The sequence below is a fragment of the Onychomys torridus genome, chromosome 14, assembly GCF_903995425.1.
Source record: "Onychomys torridus chromosome 14, mOncTor1.1, whole genome shotgun sequence".
NCBI lineage: Eukaryota > Metazoa > Chordata > Mammalia > Rodentia > Cricetidae > Onychomys > Onychomys torridus.
In genome coordinates, this window is record NC_050456.1 from 80,080,430 (window position 1) to 80,092,899 (window position 12,470).

The window sequence follows — 12,470 nt, forward strand, 5'->3', positions numbered from 1 at the left end:
CACTGGCCCGTGGAAAAGGATGTTGGAGTGCCAGGTAGCAGAGCCCTCAGCACAGATGATGGACCAGCTTAAGCATATGGCGTGACCCTGCGGGTCTGCCTGGTCTGTCTTTGTACTCTAACTTCTCTGTCCTAAAGGCCATGTAGGGCCAGCAGGGGGCCAGGCTTTGGGGCATTGCTAGATGCTCAGTGTGGAGGAAGAAGGGCAAGGGGGCTGGTTGGTGTCACCATCACTTTCTCAAAAAACATTCTGTGGCAGGCCAAGGATCCATCAGTGCACACAGAAGCCATGGCCCTGGGAAAGGGACAGGGATGCACTTGCCTGACAACCTTTGACTCTCTACCCAGGGCCAAACAGGTGTAGAGAGTGGGTTGCAGGTCAGGAGGGACCAGGGAGGACCACTCTAGCTAAAGGGGTGACCTTCACTCAAAGATAGGAATGAAGAGGAGCCAGCAATGGATGGGGACTTTGGGAAAGAACATTCCAGAACTAAAGGTCTATCACCCTATAGCATATCATTCCCTAAAGTTAATTTTCATAGATTCTAGAGTGCCCTCTGATTTCCATATTGTTAATGGGGATTTTTTTTTTTTTGAGCTGAGGATTGAACCCAGGGCCTTGCGCTTGCTAGGCAAGCGCTCTACCAGTGAGCTGAATCCCCAACCCCGTTAATGGGGATTATTAAGGCTACAGGGCAGTGAATCTCAACCTGTAAGAGGTCTTGGAGAGACTCTCACAGGGGTCACCTAAGACCATCAGAAAACTCATATTTACATTATGATTATAACAGTAGCAAAGTTAAAGTTATGAAGTAGTAGCAACAAAAGTAATCTTCTGGTTGGGGATCACCACACGAGGACCTGTATCAAAGGGGTGCAGCATCAGGAAGGTGGAGAACTATAGCTACCGGGCTCAGAACCATACTAACCCTGGGAAGGGCTGAGGCAGAGGTAGGCTCCAGCCCAGGCAGGCCAGGGAGGGTCAGTAGGGTCTGGGCTTACCCTGAATCCATGATGTGGGCCATTCTTGCTGAGGCAGAGTAGAGGATAGTCAGAGGAGGGAACTGCCCTCCTCTGGCAAGGCTCCCAGGCTGGGGACAGCCGAGCTCTGCTGCCCCTCAGCTGTGCTGTGTCTGGATAAATGTGGTATGACTCTAGATTCCTACTGCAGTTGTCAGATTGAGGAAATAACTCATCTATCCCATCAAATTTGCATGTCAGAATCACTTTTTTCCAGGATGGGGAGTTGAGACAGGGCCTTGCCACGTAGCTCAAGTTGGTCTAGAACTCAAAATGCCCTGCTTGGGCCTCTGTTTAGTGTGACAGTGTAGTTTTCTTCACTGTAGAATCTAGGTCCTCCAGGGACCCTGGCAGCCCCGCAGTCTTCAACCCATCAGCTTTGAAGGCTCCCCCCAATGGCCAGGAGGCCCACCTCACACCTGGGTACTCTGTCTTGCATGTCTAAAGAGCAAGCTCCCTACACACAGAATGCCTTTGGCTGTTCTACCCAAACACCTGATCTCTATCCTGTCTACTGTAATCCAGCCCACTGGGGACACCCTACCCTGGTACAAGACCTCCTTCCCACTTGCCGTGGTGCTCACCCATCATTCCTGGCCCCTGGGCTTCCTGCAAATGCAAGGTGAAAATTCAGAATGGGCCTAGCCCTGTAAGAACCCTGTCCCTGCAATTTAGTGCTATAAGGACCCTCCCTCACCCTAGAACGGAAAACGAGTCTTGAATTGACAGGCTTGTGAAGCCAACCGGAGCAATGTCTCACGTAACTTCAAATGCCCTCAGTCACGGATGCCCTTCCACATACACCCTTGGGAGAGAAGACTTCCCAGGAATCAGTGCAGCCTCAATCCCTCCAAACCCAGAGCTCTTTTGTTCTTGCCATTTCCTTACCCCCAGAGAACCAGGTGTCTCCACTCATACCTTCCTGACCCTGATTCCCCCAGAACATCCAGTCCAGGGTGTCACCCCTCTAACACATCCTGTGACCTGACTGCCTAACTCTGGAGGTCTGCTGCTGCTCCTCTGTGGTTGTGTATCATCCACCCATCCCACCACACCTGCCCTATCCAGTGCCCTCGGACACAGATCTTAGTGTGCTTGGCTGCCAGCTCAGGGTCTGCAGAGGGAGGTGATCCTGTGTCAGAGACCCCAGCTCTGCAGCCTGTCCCAGCTACGTTAACCTAAGCTCAAGAGAATGGTTCCTAGGAAGAAATGAATTCTTTTTGAGATTTGCGGTCTCCCGGTAAGCGCACTGACCCATGTGCATCTAAAAGGGGCCTGAGGCCATTGTCCTGGCTATGCCATCAGTGATTGTGGGTGCACTGGTCCAGGGAGAAGCGGACGCCTAGGAGGTGTCCCTTTGTCCACCGGGGCAGTAGGGACCCCATGGAGGGCACAGAGGCCCAGGAAACAAGTATCGCGAGAGGGTCCCGCACCCCCTCCCGCCACAGAGAGCGCGGACTGGCTTCTAGCGGGACCGACCGGGTGGGGCGGACAGAGAAGGGGTAGCGAGGTGACCTCAGCGGTTCCGCAGCTCCGGGAAGTCGCCTGGCCCGCCCCCTCCAGCCCCAGCCAGGAGTTTCGCTCTCCGGGGCGGGGCGAGCAGCAGGCATTGCCCTGCCGGCCAAGTTGGTGAGCGCCCCGCCCGGCGCCGTCCGGGTCCCCGCGCCCTCCCGGCCGGGGCGCGTCGCTCGCAGCTCGGTGCTGTGCGAGCCGCACGGAAAAGCTTGCGGTACTAGCAGATAGCAGCGCGTGCTGCGGAGGTGAGCGCAGGGGCGGGTTCCCGACTCCGCCTGCCGCGCCGGCCGCTCCCCGCGGCCGCGCTGCCATAAATGGGGCCGACGGCAGCGGTGGCAGCTGGCGGCGGCGCGGGCGGGCGGCAACTCCGGCGTCGGGGGGCGCGGCAGGCGGGCGGGCGGGCGGGCGAGGCAGCTAGAAGTCCTGACTTCTGTCCGCTCGGCTCGGCCCCTCCGCTGCTCCCCGAGCCCCGCCCCGGCGGCAGAGCGGCTTCTGTTTACTTTCGATCGAGTTTTTCCTGCTCCGGGCAGGTGCCCGGGCAGCTCGGGGTTGGCGGTTGCGCGCGTCACTCCCGCGTCTCTCTGCGTGCTGCCTGCACCCGGGAAGGGCGCGTCGGGGCTAGCGGCGGTCACGGCATCCCCGGCGTGTTGACAGGCGTCCCGTTTGTGCCCAGGTGATGACTGTGGCGGCATGGAGTTCCCGGAGCACGGCGGACGGCTGCTGGGCCGCCTGAGGCAGCAGCGCGAGCTGGGCTTCCTGTGCGACTGCACTGTCCTGGTGGGCGACGCGCGTTTCCCTGCGCACCGCGCTGTACTGGCCGCGTGCAGTGTCTACTTCCATCTCTTCTACAGGGACCAGCCCGCGAGCAGCCGCGACACGGTGCGGCTCAACGGCGATATCGTCACGGTGCCCGCCTTCAGTCGCTTGCTGGACTTCATGTACGAGGGCCGCCTGGACCTGCACAGCCTGCCTGTCGAGGACGTCCTGGCTGCCGCCAGCTACCTACACATGTATGACATCGTCAAGGTTTGCAAGCGCAGGCTTAGGAAGAAAGACCCAGATCTGGAGACCCGCGCTCTGGGGACAGAGCTTCCTGGTCAGCCACCGTACTCCCTGCCTTCCTGGTCCCCTGACTTCTGCCAAGCTGCACCAAAGGCCAAACCCCCATTTCTAGGAGTCAAGGCTGCTCATCCCCTGCCAACATTTGGACCTCCATCTTGGCAGGTTACAGGGGAGTCAAGTGGGGCCCTGGATCTGTCAGTGAAGCCTAGTCCAAGACCAGAGCAGGTCCACCCATCCTGCATCCTCCAGACACCACTCTGCAGCTCGATGCAACAAGGGGCCCAGCCTGTGGTGAAGGCCGAGCAAGATTCATTCTCTGAACAAGAGAGCAGCAGTCCTCAGAGTACCAACAGATCCCCACCACCAGTCTATGCTTCTGCAGCCCAAGGTCTGGCCGTGGACTTGGAGCCGCTGAACGTCCAAGGGACAGGCAGCCAGCAGCTTGGGCTGGATGCAGAGCCAGTGGTGGACAGTGAGGAGCTGGGTCCCAACAGGCACCTTTGCATTTGCCCACTGTGCTGCAAGCTGTTCCCTAGCACCCATGCACTGCAGCTGCATCTCAGTGCCCACTTCCGAGAGCGGGACAGCATCCGTGCCAGGCTCTCTCCAGACGGGGGCCGTGCCTACATGCCCACTCTGTAGCAAGACCTTCTCTTGCACATACACACTGAAGAGGCATGAACGGACACACTCTGGGGAGAAGCCCTACACATGCGTCCAGTGTGGCAAGAGCTTCCAGTACTCACACAACTTAAGCCGGCACGCTGTGGTCCACACACGGGAGAAGCCCCATGCCTGCCGCTGGTGTGAGCGCCGATTCACACAGTCTGGGGACCTGTATCGCCATGTCCGCAAGTTCCACTATGGTCTCGTCAAGTCCTTGCTGGTGTGAAGTGTTTTTCTCTATCCCCAAGGTGGAGGAAGGGATGGGACAGGGTCTCCTGAGTGGGACTCTGGGACAGAAGAAGCAGCCCAGGTGGGTGGAAGCCCTACCCCAAGGTGTGCAGGCTGTACCTGCCAACCTGAGTGGATGCTGCTGCTTTTTGGATGGGTTACCTCCCCCTACCCTTCACTCTCCACCTCATACCTGAGCCCAGGTTGTATCCTGCCCAGTTAGGGACACTCTTCCTCAGTGTCCTTTCCAGAAAGGTTCTAGGGGTGTCCAACCTGCCCATTTGCTGGGTCTGGGCTTCTCAGTGTGAGGTAACAGTTTTCCTCTGTCCCGGGGCCTCCCTGACTACCCTCCTGGGACACTTGAGAGTGTCCTTGTGTGCCTAGTGCCATCATAGAATGACTTGCATGTCAAGAAAGTCATTAGTGCCAGTGTCTAACAGGGTGCACTGAGTGAACAGGCCACTCCTGGTGAGTGGCAGCAGGAACTCCTGTTGAGAAGGCCTCAGGCACAAGAAGTACCAGCAGGGGCCATGGAGACACAGCTGGCCTTGCAGGAGGCACAGCTCCAGCGGGGACCCTGGAGCATCCTGAGGATGGCTGAAGCTGACGTCCCTGGAGTGCCTGTCACTGGGGTAGAACAGAGGTCGGAATTTCGGGCAAAGAAGGAAATTTGGAAATGGGTCCTCTTTATATCAAAAGAGCCTTTCAAGGCCACCATATGTCTGCTACTGGGTGAGGACTCTCCAAGTGTCCCCTACTGGGGTCACAGGGCTGGAGATGGCAGATCTTGCCATGAGCCATGCTTCGATGATGCTAGCTCCGTTGAAGCTAATGCTGTGTTCCAGCAGGCCTGACCCTGGGAGTCACTCTCCTGCTTGCTACGGGTCTCCCTGAAGCTGTAGTCATTCCTAGGCACCAAACACAAGGCCAAAGCTTGTCCAGCTTAACAGGAGCAATGTTTGCTGTGCCACCCCCTGCTGTGGGGCACGGGTAGGAGCAGCTGTCACAGGGAGACGGGAGGCAGGCCCCCCTTCATCTGCAGCCTTGGAAGGAAGGCTGGCACCCTTGGAATGTGAAGGACTTGGTCCTCTGCCTTTGCTGTGGACATGGGCCACCTCACTTTGACCACTTGCTGGCCCAGAACCTTGATGGTTTCAGGAAGGGGGTGTGGCAGGATGGGGTGGCCTCCACCTTGCCTCAGCGAGTGGTCGAGCGGCCTGAAACAGTCTGCCCTCTCCCAGCAGGGCTGTTTCTGATGACTACAGTGGCCCAGAAGACAGAAGTGGGCCAATCTAAATCATTGTGTCTTCTGCTAACACTTGATGTATTTATTTGCTTGCTCTGGAGTGACATGACCGTTGGTCTCCTCAAGGTGGAGAGAACCATTGTTCATCTCCTAACCATCTCTGTGCTCTCCTACTGTGTCCACAACTGGCCTGGGAAGCTGGCGCCTGCCCGTGATGCTCCAAGACTGGAGGTTGGGGACAGGTTGCCATCCTGAGAGCTGGAGAAGAGGCGATGAGCTCCTGGCTTCTAACTCCACCTGTGATTTATGACCTGAGGTCTTGGTCAGTCGGTCGGTCCGTGTGTGTGTGTGTGTGTGTGTGTGTGTGTGTGTGTGTGTCTGTCTGTCTGTCTGTCTGTCTGTGTATCTGCAGTACTACAAGTGAGCAGGCCGAGCACCGCTGTGTTGGTTTTCCCCGAGTGCCTGCTTTCCTGGGGCAGGGAATCTGCCCTGAGTCAACACTGGACTCATTGTCTTCAGTGCAGTTACTGTGAAGCTAAGAAAGAATAAGTGACTAGTTGTAAGTTTATATATAACTGGCACCTTTCAGGTGCCTGTATGCATATGTCTGACACACTACCTGTGTGGAGCGCACAGGAAAGGTGTGTGTAGAGTCCAGGTGCATTCTGCTGCGTGAGGTTTCTAGGGCCAACTCAGCTACTGTCCCTGCCTGGGGTCTCGCTGCTGCTCTGCCCCTGGAGGGACCACTGGGAAATGACTCCACAGGCCAGCTCTTCCTGCGTAGGTTTAGCTAGGATATTTGCACAGCCCTGCTTGTGGTCAGCCTGCACCACTCCTAGAAATGAGTGCTGTCTTCCTATTTCACACGTTCTGGCGGTCACAATGACTGTGTAATAAAGCCAACCACAGGTGAAGATGGCTGTGGCTATTCTTGGGGTTAGGAAAGGTGGACATGGCTGGGGAGTGGGGGTGATGAACAACCTGAGGACTCAGCCCACAAGGTACTTATGCCCTGTGGGGTGAGTGGACTCGACAGGCACCAGCTTTCCCCAGCTTCCCCCTCCCCCAGGGAGGCAGAGTGATGTGAGGAAGGGGCAGGATCCAGGCTCTCCTACCTCTTCCAAACCATCCAGACAAACCCAAATGTCTCTACTTTGGTCTCTTCTCCTTCCCCCCACATCCCCTCCACTCTTCTTTCAGGGTGGGGCTGGCCCAAAGGCTTGTTCCCCTCACTCCCTCTGCAGTGGGTGGCTGGGCTCCAGGCTGATGCCTGGGGCCTCGGCCAGTTCCTCTACACCTCCCCGTGCTAGCCATTGAAGAGGAGTACAGATGTCCCCCGAGCCCTGCAGCCTGTATCTGCCTTCTTACCAGGCTTTCGGGCAGGTGGAGTGGAGCAGTCTCAGCAGGTGACATCAGCTTCATTCTGCTCGGGCCAAGTTCAGGGAAGGGTGGGGGCTGTGCTTGTCACAGGGGCCCTGAGGTCAGCCTAAGCTGGCACCGGAAGGTCCTGATAGTTCCTGGGCCAACTCCTGGACCTTACCCAGTTTGGGCTCCAGATGTAAGTCCTGGGAGGAGGTGGCTGGCTCTCCTCTGCCCCACACTCACTTGCCTCCCACTGAGCCTGGATGAGAGCCATTGTCCTGCAGGAGGCCTGTCTTGTTCCCAGTTGAGCCCATGACTCAGCCCAAGCTTCTTCCCGTCCAAGGGAGGCAGCCGCTGTTGCCAAACCATGGGAAAGAGAAGAGGGGGTCTTGTTCCCTGGGAGGAGAGGCCTCTGGGGCCCCTCTGGTCTGCTGGGTGTCACTAAGCTTCTTGCTCTATTCCTGGGCAGCATGGGCCTTTTGACACCCTCCCAGGAGGTATCCATCTTGACCAGTTGGCCAGATGGTAAACTGAGGCAGATAGAAAGGCTTGGCAGTAGCCCCCAGCCAATGGGGGACAAGTCCAGGACTTGCCTGCCTGCCCCAGTCGTGTCCAGTACCTCAGCTTGGCCCCAGGGGACTGGCACTCAGCATGGCATCAAGAACAAAGCTGGAGGAAGTGGAGAGGTGTCCCAGAGTATCCCCATGAACCTGCGAGGGAACCACAATGCAAGGTAACCCAGAACAGCGGTGCAGGGGTGAGAGGTGATGTGAGAAGTGGGTGTGGGAAGCCTTGGGAAACAGGTGGGGCAGGGACCAGCTGCTGCATCCTCCACTTCCCTAGCTCTTGGCCTCAGAGGCACTGAGCCGTCCACCACACAACATCCACTTGGTCCCACCCCTTTCCGATGGACATCCTCAAGGAAGGTAGGACAAACACACTGCAGGTACCGTTCCGCACTTGGCTGAGCGTCAAGCCCCTCTGCCTCTGTCCTGGTCTTCTGCATCCATTCCCAGCTCCGTCCCATTTTCTCTCCAGACAAGCCCAGCATCAGTCGTCATCTCCACTCCCACCTCTGTATCCACACCGCTGCTTCCACATCATCCCTACGCCCCCTCCTACTGCTTCCACCCCCATCACCTCCACCATCTCCATCTGCCTCTGCAGTGTCTACAACGCCCATCACCACCCTCCACCACCATCTCTCCCGCTCTCCGTTCCTGCCTCACATTACCATCACTTGTCTCCTCTAGCACACCGCCACCGTCTCACCTCTATTACCGTCTTCTCTAGTCACTAATTCTACCACACTGAGACCAGTATCACTTCCACCACCTGCGTCTTCATTACCTCCACCACCTCCACTGCCTCCATAACCACCCGATCACTTCTACCCCTCTCCTGTCCAGCTGCTGCCGCCATCACCTCTGCATCCATCACTTCTCCCTTCACCTCCATCTCCACTCCCTTCACCTCCATCTCCACTCCCTTCACCTCCATCTCCAGTCCCTTCACCTCCATCTCCAGTCCCTTCACCTCCATCTCCCATCACCTCCATCTCCACTCCCATCACCTCCATCTCCACTCCCTTCACCTCCATCTCCACTCCCATCACCTCCATCTCCACTCCCTTCACCTCCATCTCCACTCCCATCACCTCCATCTCCACTCCCATCACCTCCATCTCCACTCCCATCACCTCCATCTCCACTCCCTTCACCTCCATCTCCACTCCCTTCACCTCCATCTCCACTCCCATCACCTCCATCTCCACTCCCTTCACCTCCATCTCCACTCCCTTCACCTCCATCTCCACTCCCTTCACCTCCATCTCCACTCCCTTCACCTCCATCTCCACTCCCTTCACCTCCATCTCCACTCCCTTCACCTCCATCTCCAATCCCTTCACCTCCATCTCCACTCCCTTCACCTCCATCTCCAATCCCTTGACCTCCATCTCCACTCCCTTCACGTCCATCTCCACTCCCTTGACCTCCATCTCCACTCCCTTCACCTCCATCTCCACTCCCTTCACCTCCATCTCCACTCCCTTCACCTCCATCTCCACTCCCATCACCTCCATCTCCACTCCCTTCACCTCCATCTCCACTCCCTTCACCTCCATCTCCACTCCCTTCACCTCCATCTCCACTCCCTTCACGTCCATCTCCAATCCCTTCACCTCCATCTCCACTCCCTTCACCTCCATCTCCACTCCCTTCACCTCCATCTCCACTCCCTTCACCTCCATCTCCACTCCCTTCACCTCCATCTCCACTCCCTTCACCTCCATCTCCAATCCCTTCACCTCCATCTCCAATCCCTTCACCTCCATCTCCAATCCCTTCACCTCCATCTCCACTCCCTTCACCTCCATCTCCACTCCCTTCACCTCCATCTCCACTCCCTTCACCTCCATCTCCCACTCCCAGCACCTCGAGCTCCACCTTCACCTCCACCCCCAACACCTTCATTTCTCCCAGTACCATTTCCCTAGCTACCATCTTCACCATCATCCAACACCATCACTACCCCCACTTACATCACCTCCATCATCGTGGCCATCACCACCGTCACCGCTCCCCCGTGACTGCCACCATCATGTCCACCACCTCTGCCACCACCACCAGCATCACCTTTATGAAGGACCCACTGACTTTAGGCCAGCAGATTTTTTTTTCAAGACAGGCTTTCTCTGTGTAGCCCTGTCTGTCCTGGAACTCACTCTGTAGACCAGGCTGGCCTCGAACTTAGATCTGCCTGCCTCTGCCTCCAGGTGCAGAGGTGGTGGAATTAAAGGCATGCACCACCACCCATGTTAAGCCAGCAGTCTTCATAATCTGCAAGCTGAGAGGCAGTTGGCAGATGGAGTAGTCTCCCTCCTATGTGGGGCTTTAGTAACTGTGTTTTGCTTCCCTGTCCTCCATGTTTTCTCTGAATCTCCACTCCCACCCAACCCCCTTCCCACACAGTTCGTCTATCCCCCTGAAGCAGGCCTGTGCTTCTCCCCACGTATACTTACTAGCACTCCTGGTACACACTATGAAGGAGGCTCTCTCTGTCACAGTGACTTCCATGCCACAGGGGCCTCCTAGCTCAACCCATCAGGTTCTGTCCTGCCTCCTTGCCACCTCTTCAGAGTTCTCACTTGAAAGACATGACGGTGGCCTGCCACCTCCTGTGCCTGGTAGGCATGGGATGACAGTGAGCAGCCAGGCTGCTACAGTCTGGAACACCCCAGGCTGAGGACACTGGCACTGGGATCTGGGGCACACCAGACCAGACACAGCATTGGATGTCCCAGGACCTGCGATGACAGTCGTGTGAAGAGCACTGCTGTTGAGCATGCCTTGACTCAGTCCACCTCCTGTGAAAGCCACCTGTTCCCCTCCCCTTCTCCTCCTCCTCCCCCCCCCCCGTGGACAGCTGCGGCATAAATGATGGGGTGACTTATGGCTATAGTGGGGTTCAAGGGCTGCAAAATTGCCTGATGTAGAGGGCTAGGTAGTTGTGGGCTCTAGGCTGGCAGTATGTCAGAACCTCTAGGACAGAGGAAGGTGGTCCAGAGGCCCTGCAGCCACTGAGGACATCAGGCCAAATGCAGTGGTAGTCAGGCATGCCTATTCACCTAGCTCCATGTGTGTGTACTAAGCAGCCCCTCAGATAAGCCAGTGGATCTCACCTCCCTGAAAAATGGGATCCTACAGAAAAGAAAAGCTTACAGAGGCACTGGGCTTGTTGTTCTGTTCCTGTGTTGGTGTATTCACTGGCCCAGCTTGCCATGAGTCCAACAGACAGGGCTCTGAACAACAGACATGTTTCCATTCCCAGAGGCCAGAAGTCCTAGAGCAGGGACAGTAGATAGCCCGGAGACCTCTCTCCCTGTGCAGACTGAGTCTTCTGTGTCCAGTCATCCTTATGTGCATGCCCTTTCTTAGAAGGACACATTCACATGGAACCAGGACCCACGCTAGTCTTTTTAACAGGCCTACCTCCAAAAACAGGTACCTAAGGTCCTGGTGGCTAGGACTTTGGCATGAGTTTGGGGGTGGGGGGCACAACTCTGTCTGCACACTTGGTGTTTCAGATGAGTGTGGGAGAAGAATACCACCTGGAGTCACAGGTCCAGGCCCTCCCCGGCTCCACCGGACTCACCCCCAGTAAGACTTATTGGTATTCTGCCAGAGTGTAGGGCACTCCCACAGGCCCCCCGTGCACTGAAGGGAAGTGGAATATTTATCTCTTCCCCAAAATGGACCCCAGGTCTGGCCTCTCTGCCTGCCCATCCAACCCACCGTGGCTTGCTTGCCCATGTCCTGCACCTCAGGGCAGGTGACCAGGGCGTGTGGCACGGAAGAGGCCTGGCATGCTCCTGTCTGGACAGACTCCACCAGGCAGAGTAGGAGGATGGGGGAACATCTCCAGCCTACACTGCTTCTCACCTCCTGTCGTCATCTGATGAGGGCCCGGCTCTCGGCACTCCATCCTTTCCTTCTCCCGACCCCACATCAGTCCTCTCAGCCCATGCAGCTCATCACCTGAATAGCCTCCCCTCCTGACGTGGGGTCTGGGCATCCTTTGCTCCCAACACCAGTGGTCTGGTGCCAGTCTGTGATCTCACCATCTTTAGCCACCTTTCTCCTCCCTCTCTTTCCCTCCTCAAGTGAGGTGCCACCACAACCCTGCCCTAGCTTGCCCCCAGGTTTCATGCCCCCACCCCTGACACATAACCTGGCCAAGTCAAAGTTCTAAGTGGTCCCAACATTTTCTCCAAAGTCCATCTCCGGCAGAGGGGACAAACATGTCCAGGACATATGACAGGCATTCTGCCTCATTCACACTGAATACCACAGAGGAAACATAAAGATTATCCTTGTGAGGAACGGGCAGCTCGGGAGCAGCATGCTGAAATAACCCCCTGGATAAAATGATCAATTCTGGACAAAAATACACATGACAAAAAGTGACTTGAAAACACTGGTGACAGTGAGGTGGCAGGCAGGCTGGGAGAAGCCAGCACTGGGCAAAGGGCCAGTGGCCACAGTCTCCCTCACGGCAGTTTGTGTGCTTGGTGTTGGGTGCTGCACCTGTTGTGGCTCCTCTGGGAATGTCCTCGGCAGTGACTTCTGTTTCCCTTCGCTGCTGGCACTCTTGATTCTAGAAAGGCTACAGGCTGCATCTATGTGATTAAGGTGTTCACTACTAAACAACCTTGCCCAGATTATCAGGTGACCTTCTGATAACATCAGGGGTGACAGACACTGTCTCAACTTCGATCCTGTGCATCAACAACACCTGAGATGAGGAAGTCCTTGCTGGGTGCAGAGTAACTCGACCACTGTCCCACTGCACAGTTCGCGTTCCAGAGTTCC

General features: G+C 56.6%; 1 protein-coding gene across 1 annotated transcript; it reads left to right on the forward strand.

Moving 5' to 3' along the window:
• The first annotated feature begins 2,949 nt into the window (after window positions 1-2,949).
• Window positions 2,950-6,650, forward strand: Zbtb42 (zinc finger and BTB domain containing 42). The gene is given in 2 exon segments (XM_036206205.1): window positions 2,950-4,208; window positions 4,210-6,650. Coding segments are annotated over 2 exon segments (1,263 nt in total). The 5' UTR covers window positions 2,950-3,224; the 3' UTR covers window positions 4,489-6,650.
• The last annotated feature ends 5,820 nt before the right edge of the window (window positions 6,651-12,470 follow it).